Genomic DNA, 27,210 nt, shown 5'->3' with positions numbered 1-27,210 from the left:
GTTACTTTGACAAAGCAGCTGCTGCTTTAACCTCCATTGCCCACTCTGAAGCATGGCAAAACTTTCCTTAATGCATCATGTGCTGTTCTCCTCTTCTTTCAACATTTGGGACTAATCAGCTCTTACAAACAGAAATAAAAACCTAATAATGCAGAGGAAATATATGCTGCTGTTCTATTATGACAGTTAATGTTTCAGGCAGGTGGTCACTTTAAACCCAAAAAGAATAAAATGCAAGTACAATCTTGTTTTCTTCTCTCCGAATTGCTCCCTGTTTACTTCTCTCAATATGTCAGGCTAATTTTCTGTTATATCAGCTGTCATTTACTTTGAGGTATATAGTGAAAAAAAGAAAAACTGAGCTCTGGATATGCTTTCTCCTGCAGTTTGCCTATTAGTTTCAAGCCATAGTTTAGGTAGTTTCAGGGTAAGAAATAATTAGTAAAAAAATTTCTCTTTTTTTTTTTTTCTTTTCCAAAATGCACAAGAGTTACAGTATCAGTTTCTGTCTGCTTGCCCCACTGCCTGTATCTCTGGATTTCTTGCTTGCACAGAACTGTGTGTTCCTGAAACATGTCTGCTGTGGATGCCAACAAAGAAATTGAAAACCTGGCCTGGAGATGTTGGGCAGTGAGGAGGTGATAAAAACGGATGCCTGATTTTCATGCTGTTATTACCATCCTTTAGCTCCTACTAAGGAAATTTTAAAATGGAAAGCATGATTTTAGTTTGTAGTAGCTGTTTTGAATGGTGACAGGCTTTTGAGAAGAAGTGCACCAAAGCAGAACGGAACAGAAAAAACGTTTAATACATTGAATGGATAACGCTCTCCTTCCCACACGTTTTTGCACAGATGGCCTTGAGGCAGTGCCAGGAGCCCACAGGTGCAAAAGGCCTTCCCTTCTTAGTCCTCATTCCCTTCAAGCAGCTCTCAAACTCTTGTCTCCTTGAACCCTGGAACTACATAGCTTTTTGCTTCTTGCTAGATGATTTATAAAGGTTTTGCCAGCCAACTAGAAAGCCTGTTGCTTGAAATCCTTTAAAACGCTTTGTCTTATCTGGTAAGATATAGTCAGCTGAAGAAAAAAATGCACATGTTATAGCAAGTCTCAGAACTATTACTGATTGTCCTTTTCCCCTGTAGAAGAAGGTGAAGTAGCTCTGTGATGTTGCTATAGTAGCTGCAGTTCTTGAATGTCATCCTGAGAATTAAAAGGGCCATGAAGGCTACTCCAAAGACAGACAGCAATTAATGCTGCTATATTCATAGACACACAGATCTGAAAGAAACCTCAGGAGGTCATCTAATCCATACTTCTGCCCAAAGGCAATGTAAACTCCACTTAAAACACTCCTTACAGACATTTGTCTAACCTGATCTCTCCACCAGAGATGGAGATTGAGCAACATCCCTGGACAATTTACTTCAGCACTTAACTAATTTGTCTCTCTTCTTTATCTTCAACTACACAGTGCTTTTTGTCAGCTGTCATAGTTCCTTAGCTTTTGTGATGTGCTTATTTGTGAGGCTTGAACCGAAGGTAAAATAGGGTGAGTCAGACCTCTTAGATTAGTTTAAAATATGAAAGTGAAGTCCAAAAGAAAAGATATATTTCTTTTGCTTAAAGTTAACCAAATGAGCCCTGCTTTACTGGGGAAAGGGTTAAATAGAACCACTTGGTTTCCAACTACATTTCACCTAAAGAAATATGAGCAAATTCTGCTTCTGAAGTACACCATGCTGAATAATTTAGGGACTCTGGGACTGTTTATGGTACATAAAGGTATCACAGGGGATAATATATCATCAGTTTGCACAGAGGCTTTATGTAATTTGGAACAGAATATATACTGTATCCCAGCAGAAAATAATGCATGCTTGATGAAAATTATCTGTCTGAGCATTAGTGGTTTTGTCAAAAGAACAGATCAAAAATCTAATGTGAAATTTGTGTTTTAATAAAATTAATGCAACCCATCACTAGGACTTGAGAAAGTAGTTTATGATGCTCTGATGGTCTAGTGGCCATAAATTAGCTGGATCAGTTTCCCAGAGAACATGTAGACAGGCAAAACAAGTCTGCATTGCAGCATCTGGTAGCCTGGAGTATGCTGGGCACGTTAGAGCTGAGGGGCATAACAGCCATTCTGCTCTAGCTATATGGGATGTAACTGTTGTATGCAAAGACCTGTATAGCTTTGGGTACCTGAACACAGTGTCAGTTGACCTGCAGGTGATTCGAAGCCATGCAGGACTCAGCGATAGATCATATCACCCTTGTCACGTCCCACCAAGGTGGTGTGTTGAGCACAGCTTGCTGTAACATTAAGTGGCTTCAGAGCATGTTGCTTCTGGTTTCACCTTTTTAAACAGATATTCAGTTAAAAATACTTATAACTGTTGATAAGCAAATACTTTTTTATAAGTTTCTCTGTGCTTGTTGCTTATCAGAGTGTTATGCTAAGGTTTTTAGTAGTGACTGGGAAGATGAGTCAAGGTTTTCCATGCAGAAAGATCAAGACACATGTGATTCATCCATCTGATGTGAAATATTAAGTGAAAATGTCTACAGTACACCAGGCAGGAAGAACATCTCATTTATTTACTTCACTGGGAATAATTCATTAACCCACACTTCTGATTTGTGTCAGTCAAAATTAAACTTCCATCTTGAATTGGTTCTCTCTTTATAGCCCTTCTGTTTCATTCGTGACTGTGTGCTGGATTTGACCTTAAAACAGCTTTATGCACACTATTTCTTTGATGAAACTGAGCGCCATTAGTATTCTAATGAATACCATTACTTGTAAAATGATGTTGGTCCTGAAAGTTGTTGCAAGTGGTAAGAACATTAAACTCAGTGCCCCTGAAATATCTGAGTTATGGTGCCAATTTTAAATCTCTGATGCCTTTAGTGGTGAAAATTAGAAACTAGAACTGGATGTATCTATATACATACTTACTTTTGTGACAATTCTTTCTTTGCCCATGCAATGAACTGGCTGGAAGCAATGCAATTGCAGGTTTAAGCTGCACTTATTACTTCTTACTATGTCATACTACTCTAAATAAAAGTCTTTTAGTTAGCTCAGATGACAGAGTATAATCTAGGATTTGTCTGCAAAATAAATGTCTAAATGTCTGTTTAGTAGCCTGCTGAGGGAGGGCATTGACTGCTTTGTAGTATCTCTGTTGAAAGGCACTGGGCTTTTAATTTTATCTGACAAAGTTGCTGTGGATAAAGATTGACACATCTTTGCCTCATACACCAGAAGAGTATCTATTTGTTTTTCACTGGTGTGGTAACACTAGCACAGGAGCTCAGGGTATGACATCCCTCCCCACAAGTGATGAACAGATTTATTGAACGTGGTCGTATGTGAGGATGCATTCAGAAAGCAGGAATGGCACAGGAGCGCCTGAACTACTCTTTCCTGTTGGCTGGCATTATGTCTCAAGTGAGACATACTTAGTGCTAGGATGTTTGAATCAATTTCAGGTCATCTCCAGCCAGAGGCTGACTTGGCTGTGTTTCTGTTCAGCAATGTATATTTTAGTCAGAGCTTTACTTTGCCTTGTAAATAGAATAATATACTGACTAAATGTACAGTGTTATGAAGATCACATTTGATGAAAAGTTTAGTCCCTAACCTCCCAAGTAATTTTTCTTTTCTAAGTTCATTGAAACATTTCCGTAATGTTTAAGTTTGGGGAATGGGATTCATGTGGGCAAGTGGGTGTCACTAAACTAAGAGATGCATCCAGAGTCCTAATCCTCCCTTGTATTGAGGTTATGGTACAATCTAGAACAGTTTAAAAGGAGAGGTCAGGAGCGATTAATTCTCTGTAGCCCACAGTTTGGGGCAAACTGTCTGGAGATGAACAGGCAAAGTTTGTATTCACACTCCGGGACAGACACATTGAGCAGTGATTCCTGGTACCATTTGTGCATGAATTATGGGAACAGTAGGAGGTTGAGAGACTGAGAAAAGAAGGATAGGGAGAGGGTAAGCATCACTTTTCTTACTTTTCCTTTGTAAGTCACTCTATGAAACTATTTCTTTTTTTTTTTTTTCCCTTTAAAATATCTCCAAATGGAAATGTTTTATTTAGGATAAAAATAGTTACTGTCTTGGTACTTTTCACTTCTTTTTTTCATCGGTTTCTCACTGATGACTAACTGATGGAGTTCTGAACAAGTGTGGTTTTAGTTTAGTTCTAGAAATCCATACAAGGGTTGCTCTTAGGCACTGTGTAAATTAGCTGGGCACATTCGCATTTCATGCATTAGCATTTCACAAAAATCAAACATTTTTAAAGAAAAAAACCCAAGCCATTATGAGTATTACTGAAATATTTCAATCCAGCTGGACAGAAGTATTTTAACTAGAGAAAATGACTCCTTTATGCTGCACTGTTGAAAGCATACTAGCTTCCAAATAAATTGGTACTCAGGTAACATCAAGCCCTAATTTACTTCTGTCCCCCAGTCTTATCTGCCCATCTGTCCTATCTGTTTAACCTCTATCCTTGCAGATATGAATGTCTTCCAAGCATGGAACATGCCAGAGTTTCTGCTTCTGTTTTAGAGTGAAAACCTGTGTGCACAACATCTGCAAATCAGAGCTGGCAACAGAAGAGAATGAATTAAAATGTAAATCTGGCTGTGGCTGATATAAATATAAATCAAAGTATAAATCGTATACTCATCTGAGGTAGTTGTATAAGAAAAAAAAGATTCATACAACTCTGTTAATAAACGAAAACTTTTTTTTTTTAAGTCAAACTAGCTTTTATCACATCCAGAAAGGAAAATGGTTACAAAAATATGTCTTTTTAATTTTATGGTAATTCTAATTTTAATTTTCATCCAAGTTCTTATCAGTCAGTTCTGTAATTATTTCTAATTGTTCCAAATTCACAGAGGTTAAGTTATAAACTGTACTCCATAGAATATTCTAAAACCCAGAGTATTAGCAATCTGCCAGAAGATCAAAATAGGGAATATGAAAAAATGTCTGGTTCCCCTATAATTTGCATTTGTTTTATCATGATTTAATGCAAATAAGTATTGCACACATACTTAGGCAACCAACTGATCATTTGCACATGCAGAAATCCAGTTTAATGAATATACAAACAAAGGAGAAATGCAGATTGTGTTTTCCTGTTTGCATATGTTACTGTCTGTGTATCTATTTCATAAATGTTGAATCCTAACTATCTAGGGTGCTAAGGTTAAAGAGCAGTCACTGGGCCTGATTCCCTGGCTAGAATTACCAGATGGCTTTTTATGGTCATGCATATTTCCAAGCATTAATTCAATGAAAAAGATAGTGCAACATCTACAATTTTTTTGGAATGAAATGCAAAATAAACCAAGCATAGTTAGCAACCCAAATGTCTGCCCTGGATTAATCAGATTTGCAAATTTTCAGAGATCCTACAGCCTGTTTTTGGATACAGCTGGAAACGATGTCAGGCATGACAGTGTCTTTACAATGGACAGTAAGAATAGGTCACTCATAAGATAGCTCATCTAAAGAATTTGGTTTGCAGGGTCTTTATTACAGGTTTTTGGGGAAAAAAAAAAGGGATTTATGTCTGTCTATAAATACAGGAATGATAAATTACCTTGCCTCTTATCAGTGCTTTCTCTTCTAGTCTAATATTTCAGTTATAATTAATTCTTTTTGTGCTTATGGAAAACTTATCAAGATTCGGTCCTTTCAATTCTCTGTCTTTTTCAAGTTCAACATGAGATTGATTCCCCCCTCCTCTGTTTCTTTCAGCGCATCTTCCCAACCCACTTGAACAATTCAGGTTTTGTCAGCCTTCTTGACAATCATGAACTGAGATACTTCTACCCTTTTTAATCTTTTAACAGGTGTTATTTGTCCTCACCCCTAACAATTCATTATCTTTTAATTTTTTTCAGGTGTAAGAGCAGTGCCATTTCTCCCTTTTTTTACCCTCCCTGAATCTGGTTTTGGTCCCACAGTCAAAAGGCTTTTTTGCATACTTGGTGGGTGGAACAAGGGGCTGGGTGTACTGACAGTGTCAGTAAACTAAAGAGCATCAGCACAGCCCTGCCAGACGCTAAATTTTTTTTGTCCCTTTCAATTCTCTTAGACTGATTTTTAAGGAAGCAGCAACACTTTTTTCATGTCTTTGTTTATGGCTCCAGACCTTTTCAATTTTGATCTTACTTTGAATAGCAATTGGAAGAGAATATTCAAGCTCATATTCAATATCTAGGGATTTAACAAAGTCATGTTAAAAACAGTTCAAAGTAAGTAATACGAAGCTCCATTCAAATAGAGCTGATATATTTCTAATTGGTATTTGTGTGAGTGGTAGCAGAAAGGTACTTTGTTATGTAGATGTTGCCTGTGTCTATATCTGAAATGGATTTACAGGAATGTTTTGCTAGATTAATGACAGGTTTTCAGATTCTCAAAATTGTGTGGTTGTTTTTAATCTTAGAATTGGGTGACTTCTTCCTGCTAAGGAATATGTCTTGTTGACCTAAGCAATAGCAAAAATTATATTCTGAAAACTGCGCACTGTGGAAACATATATAGAAACACAGATGGCTGGTTGATGGGTTGAGATACGGGAACTATGTGATTCTTAAGATTCTTAGGATGTTTCATGCCTTAGATGACTGCTGTGCACCAAGAAATGGTGCTGTCTACATTGATGGTATAATAACACTTTAAAATGATGGCAATGGTCCTAAGTTGGAAGGAGACATGCTACTTGCCTCCTTCTGACTTGTGGAAGAACCAGGCGGTCTGCTTATATATAAAGAAGTTTTGAGGTTATTTCCTTAAAATCTTTAATTGCCAAAGAGACACCTTAAGTAACAACTTCTAAATTTTGTCCCCCTGAGAGCCTGAGGAGACCAGCAGCTTTGCAAGTGGGAGATGAAGCAGGTGAAGAGAATACAACAAAAATGTAGGAGATAGCAAGGTAATTTTAGGGTATCTGTACAGCAAAACAGAACTTTCTGTTGCATGAGGCTAATCTAGCTACTAATCTCCTAGGAGCTCCACAGTGAGGAATCTCCCATCTAACATACTAACAACTTGGTAGCTTTCCAGGAAACTACATATATGAGGTTGGAGAAGAGGGCCGCTGCATGCTTTGGCTATTGTGTGCATATCTCAGGGCTGTGCTTCTGGAGCAGGGGAACTGCCTGTTACTGATGAAGTCCTATGTAACTCACTATATGAGATGATTGAGAATCAAGCTCAAGGGTAGCTGTTGTGACTTTTCATTTGCAGGTTTTGCAGACTGTTACAATACAGCCAGGTAAAAAAAGCCTGTCCAAATAGCTGACTGAGATCTGCAGGGATTCCTCACTCTCTGAAATTCTTACTAATTCTTTTGTGTGTATGTTAGGTTTTGTATGTAGTTTCACTGCTGTGGGAGGGAGTATGTCCCGCTGTTATTCTAGTTGTGTACTTTGTATTGCTGTGTAAACAGATTGCTACTGATAATAAATATTTCATTTTGCTAAGACTACTATTAAACAATATGGGAAAATGTCACTGTTTTTCGAGACTAAATCGGAGACGTCTTTCCAGTTTTACTGTTTCTCAAAGTTTTCCTGTTAAAGTGGAAAGTTATTTTTTGCACAGATCAGATGACATTGTGAAAAAAGTTGATGATTATTCGTTTCAAGTGGCAGCAGTGTTATGACTCATCCTTTTCATGGGCATCATTCCCTACATCCATAATGGATTTTGAAAATGGGAACAGGCTTTTGCCAACAAACAAAATATTAATGAAATGAAGGGTTGCATAATATAGTTTTTGCATAATGTAATTTTTCCCAGAAAATTAAACGACCACCTCCTAAAAATAAACTGAGGAAATAGTTGTATTTTGCTGTGAGCCAAAAGGTATTTGGGTGAGAGCTTGAATATGTGTGCATTGGCATATTTGTTATTTACAGAGCCTCTGCAGATTTGATGCATCAGATGAAACTCCTGAAGCCCTATTATGTGGTTTATCACAATGACTGCTGCATTAATTGTAATCAGTTTATCATACTTTTGAGTATGAAACAGTTTCAGATTTGTTGAAAAGCGTACAGTGCACAAGCAAGGAAGTGAGGATGCTGAGGATCATGGAAACTCAGGAGTTCATCAGCATACATAAGTAAACATTTTCTGACAAATTACCTGGAAATTTTCTCCCAGATAGTAGAGACAGATGCTTGACTAGTCTACAGCAGTTGTTAATCAATCAAATGCTCCCTACAGTATGTCCATGGTTACTGCATGATCCCTCAAGTGACAGCACAAACCTTTCCCTTTCTTGTGCTTCTCCCACCTAAAGCTGTGAGTAGGGATTCGGATCAAGGCCTTTACCAACTACTTGGGGAAATAAACTGGGTTTTCTACAGTCAAGGGGAGGGTAATAAATAATAACAAAGCCCATTAATCCTCTTTCCCATTAGTGGCAATGTCAGATAAACCTGCTTAGAGACTCTTGACAAATGTTACATGGATGATTTATTGTATGTGTCGTTTTAGATGTAAGTAAGTGTAATTTTGAAACATGGTACCTTTATAGATTCACCAAATGATAGAGTAGAATAGCAGATGAATTACAGCACCATATAATGGGCAATTTCAGTATGTCTCTTCAGGTGATTTCACAGCCTTTTCAGTTAGTGCTGGCTGCCTTGGGTGGATACGAACACCATTTGCTGCAAAGGGTGACAGGACACTTTGTGGAAGCATTGAAATTAAAAAGCTTTCTTTGGTGATGCACTTGAAGAATACGTTTGATTTAGTTCCTTGTCTCCTGCCTACTTGCTGTTTGACTTTGGCATATGACTATTTGTAAAAATGGACCAGTAATAAGTTAATTTGCCTACTCTACATCACAGGTGCAATCAGTATTTATGTGTTTATAAAAGTTTTTAAATAGTGGGATTAATTTTAATGGCATATGCAGAGGAATGTTTACCCTGTATTGAAGAGTGGGCTGACAATGAATGAACTCTAAACTTTCCTCTCTTTTATAGATTTAATATCCCTGTTGATTTAAAAACGCAACATTATTTTTGCCAGAAGATAACTGTTCCTCAAGCTCTCCTTAAAAGCATTGTTATTCCTGACCTTATCTGCATTTGCTTCTGAGAGAGGACTCAGGTACTTTTTTATTCTGCTTGAAATTCACTGTGCAAAACTATAATGCGATTGAGCAATGAGTTGTAGAGCACCTGCAGGCGGGGAGCAGGCACCTGATAGCAGGATGACTCAACCCTTTATCCCTCCAGTCTGGTGTTCAGTTGTATTTGCCTTATGTTTGACTAAGAAATAATGTGCTAGATTCTAGACAAATATGCTTTCCTAACACTTACTTATGTGTTTTATTTAAAGCTTTAAGATACATTTATATATCATTGTGATTTGCTTAGATCTACACTGTGATTGTGCTTTGGTAATCTTTTTAAAATTATGGCAAGGCAATTGGGAAAGAATAGGCAGAAATGATTTAAAGGCTGACTTTTTAAAAGAGAGCTATTAAACAGGTTAGTCACAACCATGAGTCATTCGAATTGAGTCATGCTTACTTTTTGGTAGCTATAGATTATCTGGTTTTCCTGTTTCTCCACGCAGCTATGAGTAATGCTGTATTAAGAACTATTACTGCTTTGGAGAATGGCTTTTCCCTTCTCTGTGTGATGCCCTGTCTGAATGTATTTTTGTACTGGGCAGTTTACAATGTCATTATCTGGCCTGTTCTTTCAAAACTCTTGAGTAGCTGGTTGCACGAAACAAGCAATGAAATATGTGCCAAGTGTTGAGTCAAGGAGATAGACAAGCAAGTAAGGGACCTTACTGTCAATCCATGATTTGCATCATTTCTGGGGGGGTTAGTAGGAGATACTAATAGTCATCAAGGTTTATATTAGCCCTTTTGCCACCAGTAGTGGCTAAGACAGAAGCTTTGGGGTAGTTATAAAGAACGGAGATGATCTGTGAGGAACAGAAAAAAACAAGGGACGATGGGGGCACAAATACATCCTGAGATAGTAACTAAGTTGATGGCTTAATAACTGTTGAAGGTGGGTTTTGTTGTGCTGGGTTTTTCCTTCCATATTTGCAGTGAACGTGTATCAATAGAGCTGTTGTGTTAGGCATAATCCCAGAGCTTTACAACCACCATTCTAGACACAAAATTAGCATAATATGTGTTGGCCAAATATTTTCAGCTTCGTGGCTACCTAAAATTAGTCTGAAACTGTGTAGGTGCTTAAATGTGGGTTTGGAAGCCTAGATTTGGCTTGGAAAATATAGGCTGTAGTTCTTCAAGCATCAGCAAAGAGAGGGAAGTTACTGTAGCTCTGAATATTCCTGAATATGCCTACATTTAGACCACAATATTCATTGCTACTTTTTAATAAGTACTGTCAGCATTTTTATTAATATAAAGGCAAGGCATCATTTCCTTGTAATCTTTATAGAAAAAAAAAGATATTACAGTCACGGTTTCAAGGATTATTTGTTATTTTTCACTGGCTCTGCTTCTGAGAATTTTTCTAGACTCTTATTCTTTCAAAAAATGGATAGCTCACCTAGAAATAAAGCTTTCTTCCATCGCTGGTATCTTGCTGATTGGTGCTGTATGACTGCTAGATGAAAAATATTATTAAAATTAGAATGAAAATGTCTTTCTCATTTTTACTTCTCTGCCAAATAATGTAAAACCCAAAACATTTTTCTCTAGTTTACCAAAGAGGTCAGGGGACAGACAATTTCAGTTAGAAAATGTGATGATGTCATGAAGAGCACTCAATGTGCTTTACAACAAAGGATTTAAATGCCTCAAAAGGGAAAAGTAGTTTTCACTGTCCTTTTGGAACAGAACTATTGCAATAGATAGCGAAGTGGTAAAGCTGCTTCCTGCATAAATGGCTTTCCCATGTGCTTTTGCTTCCTTTCAGCACATCTATGCAGGAAATACTTGAGTCACAAATAGTTTTCGTTGGGACCAAATTTATGTAAGAAGGGGTCATTTGTTCAGTGTCATCAGTTGTTGTAAAGCTGCACAAGGTCATCCCAGAGAAAATTCTTGCTTTCAAATTCTTTTTGAGCCCTAAAAGCTGTTGCTAACCTGGGATGAGAACATATTAAAATGAATAACCGACTTAAAAAGAGAACATGGAATGCATTTTATAACTGAAGGACTGACTGCTGTCCTCTGTGTGTGCTACAGCAGTTTACTGAACTAATTCTGGAGACCTCCGTAAGACATTCTAAGTCAGAGTGAAAAGACAGGTCTTTTGCAAAGTCTCATTAAGTGAGATCTGTCTTGGTCCTTGGAAGGGAACCTCCCCTTAGGAGTTGGAAATTGCTGCAAAGCTTGGCCCCGTGAAAATCATGGGCTGTTGTATTTCTGTGGTGCCATGGATGGTAGATCACCTGTGGTCTGGCTATGTCAGAACTCAGATCTTGGTATTTAGGGGAAGAAACTCCATTACCTAAGCAATGGAGATGCCCCAGTGGCCCTGGTACAGGGCATGTCTGCAAACGTGCTTGAGCTCAGTGCTATCTCAGGGTATTTCTTGTACAGCAAGGGAACCAAGCCACCTCACAATATAAAAGCACACACACTCCTGCAGTGCGGCAGGAGAATAAAAAGCCAAGAGTACAGATGGTGTGTGGTTTTGTGGATATTTCCTCAGCTTTGTAAAGAAATTAGCTCCTGTGTTCCCTATGTTTCAGTGCCTGCCACAGGTTTATCTCTTCCCCAAACAACCATTATACAAAAGAAAATGCTTTTAAGTAATAAGAAGGTAAATTCAAATGTGTATAAGACATCTCTGTGCCATTTACTTATATTTTCTGTAGGGTTCTGGTTTTATGCCACAAAGATGAATATTATGTAACAGGATTGTATTATTTAATTTCTGTGAGTGCTGTGTCCTGTTCTGGCTGTTTTATTGTGTTGAAAGACATAATCTGCTGAGAACGTATGTTTGGGTGAAATAGAATTTCCTCTGTCTTTCCCTCAATCTAAAAGAAAAAAGAAAAATATTTTGCTCACTAGGAAAAACAAAACAAACTAAAATGTGTTGAGAGTTAAACATTTTCTCAAACTTTGGAAGAAAAAACTTATCTGTACTAAGGAGCGCTGCATTGTCCCTCTGGTAAGTTAAAATAGTAGGTGGTAGGACACTAGCACAGATCATAAGCCTGGATAGAAATAAAAGCCAAATAGAGGAGGACTACTTGCTATGAGAAGAAATTAAAACAGCGAGGTACAATCTGAGGAGGAGTTGACCATTGACCGTGACTGCTAATATTGAGTGGCTTATTCATGGAATTTCAGTGAAATACAAGTGCAGGGGAATATGCCATAACTGATGAGATTTTCTGATGTCAAAGATCATGATATTGGAAAAGTTAATGGTCTGAATCAGTGGTTTTCAAGTATCATTGACTATACATTATAGTGAATAGAAATTCAGAAAAAACATTTAAAAAAAAAAAAAAAGGAAGAAAAAGGTGGGATTCATTACCATGCATTTTTCATGGTGGAAATGAGAATAAGCAACTAGAGCTTCATATACCCTCACAAACACACATAAGTTAATGCCCAGAAGTGGAGACACCTCCCCCAGCTGCCCTTTACTGTGTGGTTGTTTGCTTATGTTGTTGGTTGTATTTATTCTGGATTTTGTTCATGCCTTCCTATTATGTCCTCCAATATCAGTTTCATTCCTTTTGCCCACCACATTTTCTGTCTTTTCCCCCCTGTCCAAAATTGTTTGCCATGTGGACAGCTTTTCCTCTCTATGAGATGTAAGATGGTTGGGAAGAAATATTATGCTGAATTGACAGCCAGAGATAAGTTAACTAAATGCAGTTCTTGATAGGCTTTTACCATGGCTCAGAGGGGGCTCCACAGGGGTCTGTGAAAAGTTGAATCTGTCTTGGTCTTATATTCATGTGACTCATGCGGCAAGTTCAGAAAGGACATGTAAATAAACACATTACATCAATTTTGACTTAATGACATCAACTTCTCTTCTGACCCTACTAGCCCCTGAAATTAATAAACACTCAACAAAGGAGTAACAAGATTCATATGTATAAAGATACTGACTGCAGTGAATGGGGTAAAAGCTCTTTGTGGGATCATGTGTCTCGTACAATTGTATCTGGTGTGTGTAAATGGAAATTCCTTGTTTTTTCAGATGTAAGAAGCAATGTTATTTTTAGTTTTTCAGAGATTTCAAATGTGCAGAGTAGTGCAGTGTAAAGCTAAATTCACTCCTAAACATCCATGTGTTACTGCATGTATTTTCTTTCATTTCCAAATGAGAAGCATATTTATTATGCTACAAGAGTCTTAATTTGCAGTTTATACTTTTGTAACTGCATTTATTACTATTCTCTTTCTGTATTTTAGTAATCACTCTTGGTGTCACACAAACAGTAGTGGTTATTCAGAATTCTCTGAGTATGATCTAAATTCATAAATAGAACGTAGTTTGTGTTGAAGCTAAGTGTCACGCAATGGTGTAGTTTTACACTTCCTATCTCTGATTAGCTTATATGTTAATACTTTATAATCTGTCTGTACCAGTTAGATTTTCCTGCAGTGTAACAAGATTAGAAAGTAGGGAGCAAACTATGAAAAAGAAATATTCAAGAACTTGAAGGGTCTGTGTGGCTTTATACCCGAAAAGTATTCAGGCACATCAGATCAAAGGGATCAGCCCTGCTGGGCTATAAATATTGTGGGCAACATACCTGGGTGGTATAAACTAGCATGGCTTTGCACAGACCCCCAGTACAGCTGCCCAGCTCTCTGACAGCAGCCTGTTGGTGTTTTCCGTAGTCAGAGCGTGGAAATACACACACACATGTATTTTATAAACTAGGAAGAGTCTTAGAGGGAGTTCAGTGTGACTTTTTAATGTTACCTGCACTGTCCCTCAGACATCAATAGGACTAATCAGTGGTTGTCATGTGATGCACAGTGCATGCTTGGGGAGAAGGCCAGATGCCCTTTGAAAATACATAGTTGCTGATAATGGAGCTCTTTGATAATGCTAATTAAAGAGGTGTTGCCTATATGTCACTAAGAATAAGCTCTGATATTAGGCAGCAATTGCTGTAAGTTGGTTTTGTTATGTGACTTCTACATTGGTATAGATTTTGTTTTATATCATTCTGGCTTCTGTGCTGCTGGGAAGATAAAGCTATGGGTGAACCAAGGTAGTATGTACTACGCTACTAGTTACCTGGAGGATAGTGAGAAAAATTTGCAAAGTACCTCACAAGTAAGTGCACTATTACAGACAGATGTGGAAAAAGGCAAATACTGAAGTCTTTTAGCTTTATGGTTCTGTGAATAGATGTTTAGAAGAAACATAAACATGTTTATACATGCATGCTTATGTGTGTGTATGTGCACACAGGTTACACAACTGGATTCCCAGGTGGTGAGGAAGACCTCTGCAAAGGGAAATCTGAGGAAAAAAGCATGTGCTTTCTTGTTTATTTTTTACTTTCAGAAAACAAATAGATTACCCAACATAATCAGCATTGCTGTAGATGGCAATGGTCATCTCCCCAAGAAACAAACAAGAATCATGAGGGCACCTTCTTACATAAGTTGCATATGTCTTTCTCGTATCTGGGCTTAACAAGAACCAAATTGTGTGGCTTCACTCATCTACAGACCCAACAGAAAAAGGCATTAATGTTTTTGGAATGTATGAGCAATTATTTGTTTGGTTTTCCCTTTACCTTAAAATATTCAACTTTTTGAGAATGTGGTTTAGCTCAAGTTTACCTTTCCATTTAATTTTGTATTGGAAAATGCTGGGAAACCTATGCATTTAAACCTTAATTTGGCATTCTTGCTCATAAATTACAGTCTGGCCTCTACCTATATGATCACATTCAAATTGTTCAGCAAGGTCTGCACACTTAGAAAGAAAAGGAAATTCTTGAACATGTGAGATTTGAAATCTCTTCGTGGCTAAGCTGTCTAGTTCTCTGCGGTTCTCTTCAGATGAAGGAACACAAAGTATAGAATTTCCTAATTCTGGCTTTCCTTAAATTTGACATTCACAAGATGCTAATTCCTTTTAATAACTTTACTATATATAATATTAATTAATACTGGTAATGTTTTCTGTTGGGTTTTAGTAGGCCTTTAAAATAATCAGACCGTGAGTGTAAAGGAGGAACATGACCCGGCAGCATTCCTGCACTACGAGATAGCTCGAACAAAACAGAGGGAACAGTGTTTTAAAAAGCCAACACCACCACCAAAACCTCACCAAAACAAACCAAAACCCCACCATTGCTGCCGTTATCTAAACACATTCCCCATGCATGCTCTGCTCCAGGGAAGAAGTTTTATTTTGTACCATGTCTTTGCCTTTATTTGCCTCTCTTCTCTTCCTACAATCACAAGCAAAGGGAACATGGTGAGCTTGCAGACACACTAGATTAATTCAGAGAGGTCATTCTTGCAACTCTGATATTTTCTTAAGTAGTGGTAACGATCAAGGCTTCTTAAATAAGAATGTTTACTTTTAGGTGTGGTGATCTTTTGAAGCATTCTGGGCACCTCAGTAGATTTGGGAGGGGGTGTGTGTGTGTGTATTTTTCCCCATCTTGCAATGCTCAGAGGAAAAACTGAATTTGAATTAGTGCTGTATTGAGTCTAGCCTGACTTTGGTGTAAACCTGCTGGAAATAGTTTTGTCATCTGTGGACAGTATTACATTATCTGCCGTGGATGACTGCACTCAAGCAAGTTTTAGTGCCTGTAGTGGCTCAGTCACTAGCACCAGTTTTACTGGTACAGTCGGATTTATCATGCAGCCTAGTGCATGCTGGATAATGATTCTTGGGCATCTCTACAGAGATTTTCAAGAGAGGTGATGGGATTTCATAAAGCAGCTTGTTCTTTAATAACAAAATTAGAGGCACAGTTCTATACTTCCAGCTCAGCACACTTACTCAAGTCAGCAGACCTATATGAAGTAGGCTTATGCTAATTAACCAGGGCACCAGTAGTAGTGTAGCCTTCCGGCAGGGAGCTTAGTGTTCTTGGGAGGTTTCCCCGTTGGCAGGGTTAGTGCTTGCTCAGGTGTGTGCACCTGAGCTGCAGAAATGTAACCCAAGTGATGGGACTGAAGTGGTTCACAAATCAGAATTTCCAATCTGCACAAAATTGTGCATTTCCATGATATTTTTTCCTTTAAAAGAGCAGGGATCTGACTGATATATGGCTGTATCTTTTGAACTACAGGGTAGATGTACCTCTCCCAGTGCAAGCTTGGGTGTACTATGGGAATGTGGATGGGTTTCATGGGCCCACAGCTTAGAAGGCCTGCATAGCGAAGTATGTGCAGTTTGATTGCTCACTAAAATATCTTCAGAAAAGCTAACCCTGAAGGTCTCTGAAGTTGCACAAAGCTTTATACAACTCAATATATAGATACGCTTTATGGAATTGCCCTTGATTGGATTATGACAACTGTGTCTGCACCTATGCTCAGCTCGAGTCTCTTCCTGCACGAGCTTGTCTGTGCATTTTAAGACATACAGCAAGATCAGCTGAATGCTTCCCCCCCCCACCCCACCCCCCAGGTCCATTCACTCAGATGATGTGCTAATTAGGTCACTGAGAAAATGAAAGATACAGAAACCGGACTGAGTGCTCACCAACTGGCTCCTATATGTAATTGCTGTATTTTAGTTTAATTTGTCTGAAGATGTTTTCTGATGTCTCTGAGAATTACCCATAAAAAGGCAGACTGCACATCAAGAAAGCGAGTCAGTGAACACATGAATATTTTGAGCTACAGAGTGTAGCATTCAGCATTTATCACTACAGGAAAGAGGCATGTGACTTCTGTCTCACATGGCAGCTCCTTGGTTTATGCCTTACTCATTGGAAAATAGCAAAAGTATGCTGCAGAGTCACTTTTGAAGAAAGGGCAAGGCACTGAAATGATCCACAGTGCTAACGTTTTGCTGCAGAATGACCCCTGCTTTTATCCCATAAGAAAGTCCTATTTGTTGGAAGAGAATGGACTTGCTGAAGGCAGAGATTAGTTACTAGGAGTCCCTCAGTTTGTTTTCTGTTCTGTCTTAAGCGTGACCTCAGAAGTAGCAGTATGACCTGGCAAGCAAACATATTTAATCTGTTCCTTGGCAGAGTTGAATATATTTTGTCCATGAAAGCACATGCTGTGTATACATACAGGTAGGAGTGAATGTGTCTCCTTGTTGGTACAATTTGAGAGGGAGATGAAGGACTGTTGGAGCACTTCAGGGTATTGCTACTTGGCAGGAGCACACATACTCCAAGGCAAACAAATTTGCTCAATATTTTTATGAGTCTCTGAGCTCAGCTGGTTCTGGCAGGGATGACTTGACTTCGTACAGAGAGACAGTAGGGGGGAGATCATTCCAACTTCCCCCTTATCTGGGTAGTGGAACATGAGTAACTTCTCTCCAGAGCTGGAGGGAGTCGCCTTGGGCTCCTTGTCACACACAGCGTGCCATACTGTCTCCCATGTTCCTCCAGAGCGTCTAGTGCAGGTGCCTTGTATGGCCTAACCATAGTGCAAAATGTAATTGCCTCTGATGCAGCAATTTCAGCACAAGCACTTTGGACTCTGTGGAATAACAAATAATAATAAAGAAAATAGTTTTGCAATAAATGCTAATCATACCCTATAGGTTTGCACTGAATTTGTCATTGGATAGTAGATATTAACAGCAGAAATACTAACTTTTCCAGAACCTTGGAGAGTTTAGAGTTCTTTGAAAACATGTAATTCTTCCTCTAAACATACAGTTTATTTCCCAATACAAATTCTTCATCATTCTGTAGTTGAGGCTGAAAGGCCTCATCATTTACATGAGTCAGAAATGCCCTTAAGAGAACACAGTCATTTACCGAGATGAGCAAATTCTGGAAATTGAGGCAAAGATTCTGTTCTGCAGGTGAAACCAAGCTGCCACAAAGTCTGCAGCGGGGTGTGTGTGTGTTTGTGGCCATCTAGACAAGTGTAGTTTGGCAAGCTTCACCATCCCTCCTTTTCTTTTGGCCTTTTGATCTTGATTGTTGCACTCTCTTCTGTTCTTCTGAAGCCAGAACTAGTACTGCCCACTTTTGTATCACTACCTCTCTCTTTTGCAGTCTTCTGCACCTAGACCATTCTGTCTTTGTAAAGCATTCACTGCCTGATACATGTTTATAGTGCCAACTAATGCTGTTCTGAGCTTATGAATCTATCATTTATATTGAGCATGTGTCTACTACATGCAAAACTGAGCTGGAGGCTAAGTGATTCCTGTTTCAATCCTGACCTAGCAGTAATTGTCTTGGTGTTACAAACCAAATAAAGAATGGAATTCCTATGCCAATCTGTTTGTCAGCCATAAATAGGCAGTATGTTAGTCAAATTTTCAGAAGTGAAGAGCCTCGTATTTCTGAATCCTGGTATCTCCAAAATATATGTAGGTGTTTGCTTTGGAGGTCTCTGACATTTTTGTTGTCAGCTGAGAGCTGACGTGATACTTGATCAATATTTAGCAAAAGAGGGTAAGAACAAATCTGGGTATAAAATGGGAAGTTTTTTAACAGAGAAAGTGCCTCTCCGTAGATAGGATATTGCAAAAATATGAATCACTTCAGCATAAATGAGAAAAAAACTGGTTTTTGATTTAAAGCTTTTATTTTCAGAATTTCAGAAAGATGTTTTAATGACTTCAAAATACAAAGTCCTTAAAAGTATATCTGCTACTCAGTGGTGAACTCCAAAGCTTACTTCACATACAGGTGTAGCATTATTTTCATCAGGACTTCAGGATGATGGGAGACCTGACACGCCATCTGGCTGTGGTGATGAAATATATCTGGCAGTGAGAATTGCAATATGTTGAAGAGTGGTGTTTTACAGCATTACAGACCTAATTGGCTTTAATGTCATTATTGAAAATGGGAGGTAACAGCAGTATTGTGTTTCCCCTGTGCCTGGAACTTGGAAACAGGGATGCAGGTTCAAGCATCTTTGGCTGTTCCTTGTAAGGTGGGGTAAGGCCAGGGGCTCTTTGCCTGCTCTAGTCTCACCCAGACCACATTGACAGGAAACAAGTAAAAGGAAGTGGGGTCAGCCAATAGGCTCAAGCCAGTGTTGTTGGTGAAATGATCTTTTGCTGCTAAAAAGAAATTACTTCCTTCTGTGAGGAAAAGAAGTTATTGTGTGTCTATGGTAGTTGGTCCCTCAGGTTCTCCCAGGAGCAGGATGGCTTCATCTGTATGACTGGGAGATGAGCTCTGAAACAGGATTCTGGGTTTAACTGGCCTTTACTTTCATGTATTTATTAATACTATTCTGTTTTACATGAAGTTTGTTTTGTGTTGAATGATTTCACAACCTTACAAGAAGAGACTATCCACTAACGCTGGTCAAGCATCATCTTTAAAACAAATGGAAGTTTGTGAGTGACCTGCAATAAATGTGAAGTGTTTGCCTAGAAAAGATTTAGCAACAGCTGTATATCACTGAAGTTCAGACTAAACAATGGAAAAGTGATGACATTTTAAACTTGGTCTCAGTCCAAAGCATCCCCGTTTTCCAAACTGATCTTCAATCATATTCTATTACTAGTAATAACAACAAAGCCCTGCATTAAGTTTGCACAGCATGTGAATTAGCAGAGAACTTGACCTTAACTTTTGCATGTAGAAATGGAGAAGTTATATTTACAAGAGCATTCTGTGTTCACTCCCCTTCTTGTGTGGGTGTATGCAGGGAGTGGGGTTAAATACCCAGTCTCTCTTTAAGCTTTACTCTAACCAGGCTGTGATGCTTATCAATGTGATTTTCTGAAAAAAAGTTGTGATTCTTCCATTACACACTTGAAATGCTAGTTGTAAACCTAGCCTAACCATTAAAAAATCAAGAGTCAAGCAGTTAAGCATTTTGAAATCTGTTTATTAAAAGTAATATCAGATTTTTTTAATGACCCTCTACTTCTTGAGCATGTAAATTGAGTTTTTGATTGTCACAACAGCTAGAAGTGTACCTTTTGTTCAGGTGCTCTCCTGCAAATAGAAAAACAATAAAGAAATTCATATTTGTATGGTCAGACCTAAGAAACTGGAAACAAGAAGAGAAAAATTTTGAAATTTTAGGTCTAAGGCAAGACTCTAAATGCTACCCTTTAAATTTAGCTTTTCTGTTCAGCCTTCTCTCATAAAACCTTCTACTCTGTAGGGCGGAATTCCCTATAGACTGGCTGTGATATTCTGATCCCCAGGTAATCTGTGCCATTATATAAATTGACATATGTATACAAATATGGGAAAGAAAAGAGCAAAACTATGTACAAGCAGGTGAGGAAGGCTGGGAAGAGGTGAAGATACATTTTTAGCGCTGCTGGTGAGAGAAGGGAAGTTGTCATGGCTGTGGCTGCTGCTACTGCTGCCTGGGAAATGTGTGTCAACACCACGCAGTGGCACAAGCTGCTGCGGGGAGGCAGACACGGCGCCTCTCTGTATCCCTGCTCTGCTTGGTGCTGTTGTCTACGAGGTGCCATTGTCACAAACAGGAGTGCTCATAAGATGCTGTTGTCTGCATTGCCTTCTCCTCCCCCACCCAAACAAACAAAAAAATCCTAGCTCTGTTATGTTGCAGTGAGATTTTTTTTTTTTTTTTTCTGCTGCTGTAAGATTTCAGTATGATCCAACAGTGTATTTACTGGATTTGAGAGGTGGTGTTTGAGGGGGAATTCCACCACTGCCTCAAAACTGGCAGTGTACCGTATCCTGAGCTGACCCTTACTGAATGTATTACATCAGGTCTGAAACATTTTGTTGCAGGAGCACAGCAGCCTCTTCCTTTCATAGGAATGGTTTCATCTATTGCTTGCTGTTAGCTTAATAACCTTTTGCTACTTGAACTGTCCTTTCTGCTAGATTATTTTTTCATAGCTTCCCCTGGGGTTTGACTGTGAGCTGAGTGTGTAAGAGACCACTAAACAAGAAGAAAAAACCTCCAGAGATCTTAGCAGAGCAACCCTATTTAAGTAATAAAAACAACTGTGTTTGATGAGCCAGTTACATAGAGCAAATGTTTAAAGGACAGAATGCCAAATACTTGTTTGTAAACCGCAGCCTTTATTAGCAGCACTACTGCAGTTATAAAAGAATATGATCCCTTTCTGAGACTCACAGACTACCTGCATCCCTGTCTTAATTCAAAGCGCTGCTGGATGGGCTTTGGGAGTGTTGTAGGACTAATCCCTATGGTTCCTTGATTATGAGCATGTGCAGAGCAGCTGAAGGTACGGTCGTGCATGTAGAGCTAACACACAGAGACTTGCCTTGCAATGCCATGTTTGTGCATGTGTTCCTACAACTGAGAAGGATACAGGGAGCCTGCCTGCCTTGCTGAATTAGCTGATGTTTTCTTGTTTTTGTTTCAGCATTCAGGATAATTCCTTCAACACAACAGCTTTAGCAGAGTAAGTGAACACTTTAAAGATGTCCTTATTTGAGTTTAGTTACTGTAGAGAATAATTGTAAGTAGATGTGAGAAGTCCCAAGTTATCTGTCATGTATTTTGATTCAGTTTTCTGTAATCTATTATTGACTGTTTGAGAAGGACTGGATGCAAAAACTGCCTTTACATGTATGCTCTGTGACCATTTACAGTGAGATACCTTTCTGAGAGAATATATGTTTGATGCATATCACACATGTTTAAATGCATGATTTTCATGTTTGCATGATAAATCTCTTGTGAAAATATTGCTCATTTCTGGTACTGATGATCTTGACAGACACAAGTATGTCAGTTTTCTAAGAACACATGGTCTGTACTTCCTGCAAGCATTATTAGAAAAAAGAATTATTTGCAAATATTTTGAAAAAAATAACTGTACATTATTTAGACAGGCCAAGTACCAAATACATCATTTCTTTGTAATCAATTCCATAAACTCTTTAGAAAACCTTTCATATATATCACAATCATAGGGATATATATGTTGATTTTTTTTGTTGTTGTTTTACAGAGACAACAGACAAGGGTGAACATGAGAAAGTTAGAAGGCAAAGACTTTAGGAACTATTACAAAAGCAATGATCTTTGTTTTATTTCAGTCTAAACCACTTCAATTTTGGTGTTCTCTACATTTTTATTTTACATGCTTTTGATTGTTTCCAAAGCTTTTAGGGAAGATTCTTCAGCAGTAATGTGCCAAGCAGTTTCTCAGGAAGGAAATGATTTATAGATTTGTTTGTGTGTTAGGTGAGCTTTACACTGCTAAAATGCTCATAATTTAAAAAACTCTAGCTGGACAGTGAGCTGTTTGCCTAAGTGTTGTGGGGACAGGATATATTCTGAAAGAAGGCCAGGTTGCAATCATCTGAACCATCCCTAAGTATTGTCAAAATCACTACAGGAAAAGTAACATTTCATAGGAATCCAAATAATTTCCCTCTCATACACTGCTTCACTTTATTTGTTTACACTGTCCTGCTTTATTTAATATTTTAACATAGTCACTCTTTTTGTGTGATTTTGGCAGATATAGAAAGATGTAACAGGAGCTAATAAATCATTAAATCATTTTTTATGGTTTTCCTGTGTCCCTGTTAGTTAAGCAGTGAATTGTGGTCTGTAAAATTTGGGGATGCTCCCCCTTCACAGAAGAATAACCAGATTACAGGTAGTATATTTTTCGTATTTTTTCCCTCCTTCCCTTTTCTCTGCCCCTGACTACATCCATTGTTTCCCATAGAGATTGCCCTGGAGCAGCCCCTGTGTCTGCCTCACCCTTGAGGTTTCTGGGACTTGAAGGTGATGGCCTTTCTCTGTGGTGCTTCATGAGACCATTAAGACAAGGGGCAGGATGGCATAAAAGCTGACTGCGTCGTGCCAGCACTGTCCCTGGGGAAAGGGAGAGGAGTGCAGACGGTGCTGTGCTGTGCTGAGCCAAGAGGTAGCAGCATGGCAGAGCTGGGGCTGGGCCAGGCATTGCCTGGCAGGTGACTCCCCCTCATTTAAGCTGTTGTTGGTTGTGTTTCAGGGGCTTTAAATTTTAATCTTATCTTCCCAAACATAGAAGTAGAAAAATGCTTTCAAAAAACAAAGCAAGGGAACAATGATATCTGAAAATCATTGTCCGAATGAACAAATTTGGTTTCCAGAGTTGATTTCCCTAAATCCTGTTTAGATCCTCCCCCCAAAGCCTGTTTTTGAGAACTGCTGAGGATACATAATTTTTCCTGATTTCAGCACTAGTTGTTTGTGCTGGCCATATCTGAAAATAGGTTACTTTTATTTAGCAGAATAAAGAGAGAGCTTGCCATGCAACTTTAGACATCCCCATTTGACAATTTCTGTCTTTCCTTGTGGCAAAGGCAAAATCAGGGCTTCCTGAATAATATAAAATCAGTGATACAATACTTTCAGGAACATTTCTCCAGACAAGGCAAGTGGTTGGGGCTGCTAAGCTTCCAGCAAGCCATGCGTGCAGCCTGGTTTTGAAGTTGTTCATGTGAACATCTTAAAGGTCAAGTCAGCAAAAGGGAGCAGTTTTCAAGTTGTACTGAAATGGCTCCTATGGAAAGGTGAAAATGGAAGAAAGTTAAAAAAGCTTATCCCATTAAACCAGAATGCTATAAAGAGTCAGAGCAGCAGTCCATCTAGACTGGGATCCCATCTCTGCCCTGTCTCTGGCCAGTGCCATAAGATCAGTAATGGATGTACTTACTTTTAAGAGATAAATCCATCAGTCAGTGGTTAGATTGGGCACTGAAGGAAAAGGATTCACATCACTGGTTTTGTCAAAAGACATACTTCCTGCCCAGTGCAAGCTTCACCCCATATGGATTTATGACTTGAAGCTGCCTTGGCGTATTCTCTGATGTTTTAGGAATAAGTGAGATGCTGCTCACTTTGGGTTGGTGGGAACACTACTATGTGGCCACAAGCTTTCACAAAACTTACCAAAGTCTTGAATATTCCTCTATCTGTTAAATATAGCTAAAGTTGGACAACAAAATTTACAAGTTACTGGTGAGAGGAGAGAGGAGTGTATGCATGTCTGTGTTGATATGTGGAGACAAGTGACATGAACACATAAGCTACATTTCTTAAAGAAGCCAAGGTAAAAACACTCTCTGCTTTAATGATGGATATTTACATTGTATCATGGATTCATATTTTTAAAGGTCCTGCTATGGTCTTAGCCTTAAGCACTGTCTTGTGTGAGTGAACTTTCTTGGTTAATATTTGTTCTTACAAAGAGAAAAATTTCTATTAACAATGTCAGAGTGTGTTGCTTCTGAACTTCCTCATAATTTTTTTTTATTACATGATGGACATGGTCTTCTCTGACTCATTATTGCTTATCTTTCCTATCTACTGCTCTCCAGTTATTCAAATACATGTTGCCATCCTCACTTATGTTGTTTATAAGTTCTGTCTTGTTTTATGACTTTTATCAGTTGCTGGATGCTAAGTAAGGATCTCTACCTCTCAGGGTCACCTTATTACAGCCAACTCAGGGAAAGCAACCCCCAGGGCACTTCCCCAAGTTAAGGAGTATACACACAAGTATGCATACATACATTTGGCTGATGGACCTGTGCTCAGTCATCTGTCTTCCCAGTCACCAAAATGGTCTTTCAGGACTGAAGACTGCCAAGTGTGACAACTGGTGAGAGGAGGGGGTGAGTGAAGCTGGTAGCAGAGCTACTTCCTCCCACCTTCTCTTCCTGTGGCACGTGCAGGAGGGGGAGATTTGTCCCTTTAGAGGGTCCCCATACATTGGTGACTGTGGCTTGGCCTATGGTGCACAACACGCCTGGTGGCATCTTACCCTACTCTCATGTCTGTGCTGGGAGCTCTGTCCATCCAGCTCTGACCTTGGCACTGTCTCCTCACAGTGTATTTCCTTGCTACGTTTTTCTCCCTGTGAAATTTTCCATCGTGTTTTCTATCCAGGTTCCAGATTCCTTTTGTACTGGGCTTCTTTCTTCATACCCCCAGTACGTCCTATCCTCACACCTTTCTGCTGATGTCAGATACCCATAAGGTAATCAGTATCGACCAGAAGGGAAGGTGTGGCTGGCATCCAGAGGCAAAGGCAACCAGATTTCCTCAGTTAATTTATCCATTTCATACATCAGCCCCTGTCTTCCCTGCACCCACTGCAGGAATATTGTGTGATTAGGGGGGATCTGCAACTGTACTAATTTGTTCCAGTTGCAAGCAGCAAATGCTTTCATCCATACGCTAATGTATTCAGGAAGTGTAAACACTTGAGTGTCCCTTTAAATATTTTCTGCTGCAGTCTGGCTTTTGATAAAAATACTAGCAGAAGACTGGTGGGAAAGAGGAATATATTACAAACCTTGCCATCAAATTGCAACGCAGAGCTATGAATTTGTCACTTAATGTGCTCTGTCCAAAGTGGGGCAGCTCTTCTGAAAATTTTACAAGTCAGTGAAGTACAGGCTGCTTCCCCCATAATGAAGAGATTCCTCTGCCAGCAAACTTCAAGTGATCCAGGCCTGCTCAGTGTCTGTGCCCTGTGAGTATGAACAGAGGGTGACGAGAGGGCCCCAACTTTTCCCCAGAAATAATGCCTAAAAAGAGTGTATGCGTATTTGTTAGGAGTGTATGCGTATATATCTATGTTTATTTGAAGAAAGACTGCTCATAGGCATTGCAGTTCTATCATTCTGCAAAGTTCAGCCATGCTGCACAATACAGCGTTCAATGCCGAGTGGTTAGCATATTTATCCAGACTTATCTTTTGATTAGGCAGCCTTATGACAATTCTGTTGTCTGTAACTTAAGGGGATGTAATTGACTATGATTCTTCAGGCATCTTAAAAATTCTGCTAGTTCACTTTTTAAGACTAATGATCACTTTTATTTGGGCATTCTTTTTCCTGCTGCACAAAGAATGACTGCTCTACTGTAGTTAATATTTTTGTGAGTCTAGGAGAAAAACACCATTAGCTAAGTGTTTCTAATTACTTTTTTTTTTTTTTAACAGGAAGTATACTATAAGCAATTAAAATACAGAGTTTGCTGTAATTTTCCTGTAATTTTTATGATAACATCTTAGTTCTATGTCATCATTATTTCCATCTGGCTGAAAATGGTATACCAAATTGTGTACACTTAACATCTCAAATGCTCTTCTTCCCTTGAGCAGCTATGGCATTAAATGACCCCAGCTAAGGTGTGAGGAGGAGAAATGTGTTTATACTTTGAGCTGCACTGTCATGTTGTTAAAAGCTATATCTCTGCATCTGGCAGAAAATCAGCAATTATTTTGTATCTATTTTCAAGGTGTGATGGGGATTCAGACTCTGCACATGAAGATCAAGCAGCCAGTTCCAGCCCCAGGTATTCTACTGCAAATTTTGTCTGAAATTTGTTGGCAACAAATAAAGCTGTCAGAGTGATTCTGTTAAACCATTAGAAAGAAATGTTTATTCTCAAGAGAATGTAGAATTTCTGGGGTATTACCTGCTAAAGCTATTAGTATTTCTGGGAAGTGTATTTTTTTTTCTTGTATACTAATGTGTAAACAATATTAAGATTAATTACTGTTGTTGTTATGTAAGTAAATATATTACGGTCTGTGTTCTGAACTTCACGTCATTACTTTCATTCAGATGCTGCTCTGATGCTAATACATTGAATTTTACTGTACAGCAGCTGGTTCAAAGTAGTAGTAAGTGGAGTTTTGCAACTGTGAAAGGATATGCTCGTTGCTGAGTGTCTCTGTGAAAAAAAAATCCTTCAAATTGTAATTTAACTGAAGTATTCTTGAGGCATGTATGTCTCATGGCTATGTTACTATATGTTGATTGCTAGAGAATACGACTTAACCTTTCAGAAAGATTTTAAATCAGATGATACCTTAAAATTAGCAACACTTCTGCACATTCTTGAAATGCCCATAGGATATAAAGCACCCTACCCTGTAACTATAACAACTGCCTTGGAGCGCATTTGCAGAAGGCATGGGCAGCAATGGTGTTTAACTCCACAGGCACCCTGTGAGCATCCATCTGGATGCTGATGGGCCACAGATGGAAAGTGAGTTTGGCAGCTCAGAATCCTTAGGAGAAAACATTGAATTAGCAAGTTATGCTTTCTAAAAA

At 38.8% G+C, this 27,210-nt stretch overlaps 1 protein-coding gene across 4 annotated transcripts in view; it reads left to right on the top strand.

Annotated features, from left to right (window-relative positions):
- Positions 1-27,210, top strand: part of FAM13C (family with sequence similarity 13 member C) — a 126,876-nt gene that overhangs the window by 52,675 nt on the left and 46,991 nt on the right. For 3 of the 4 annotated variants that reach the window (XM_075758792.1, XM_075758793.1, XM_075758791.1), the window contains exons 1-2: positions 21,413-21,539; positions 26,390-26,446. In XM_075758792.1, the coding sequence (XP_075614907.1) occupies positions 21,478-21,539; positions 26,390-26,446 (119 nt within the window). In that variant the 5' untranslated portion in view covers positions 21,413-21,477. Of the gene's footprint in view, positions 1-21,412; positions 21,540-26,389; positions 26,447-27,210 lie in introns of those variants that run through there. The other variant, XM_075758789.1, reaches the window with a different exon arrangement.

This window comes from Balearica regulorum, chromosome 7 (assembly GCF_011004875.1).
Source record: "Balearica regulorum gibbericeps isolate bBalReg1 chromosome 7, bBalReg1.pri, whole genome shotgun sequence".
In the NCBI taxonomy this organism is placed as follows: Eukaryota; Metazoa; Chordata; class Aves; order Gruiformes; family Gruidae; genus Balearica; species Balearica regulorum.
This window is presented reverse-complemented; position numbering and strand designations above follow the sequence as displayed.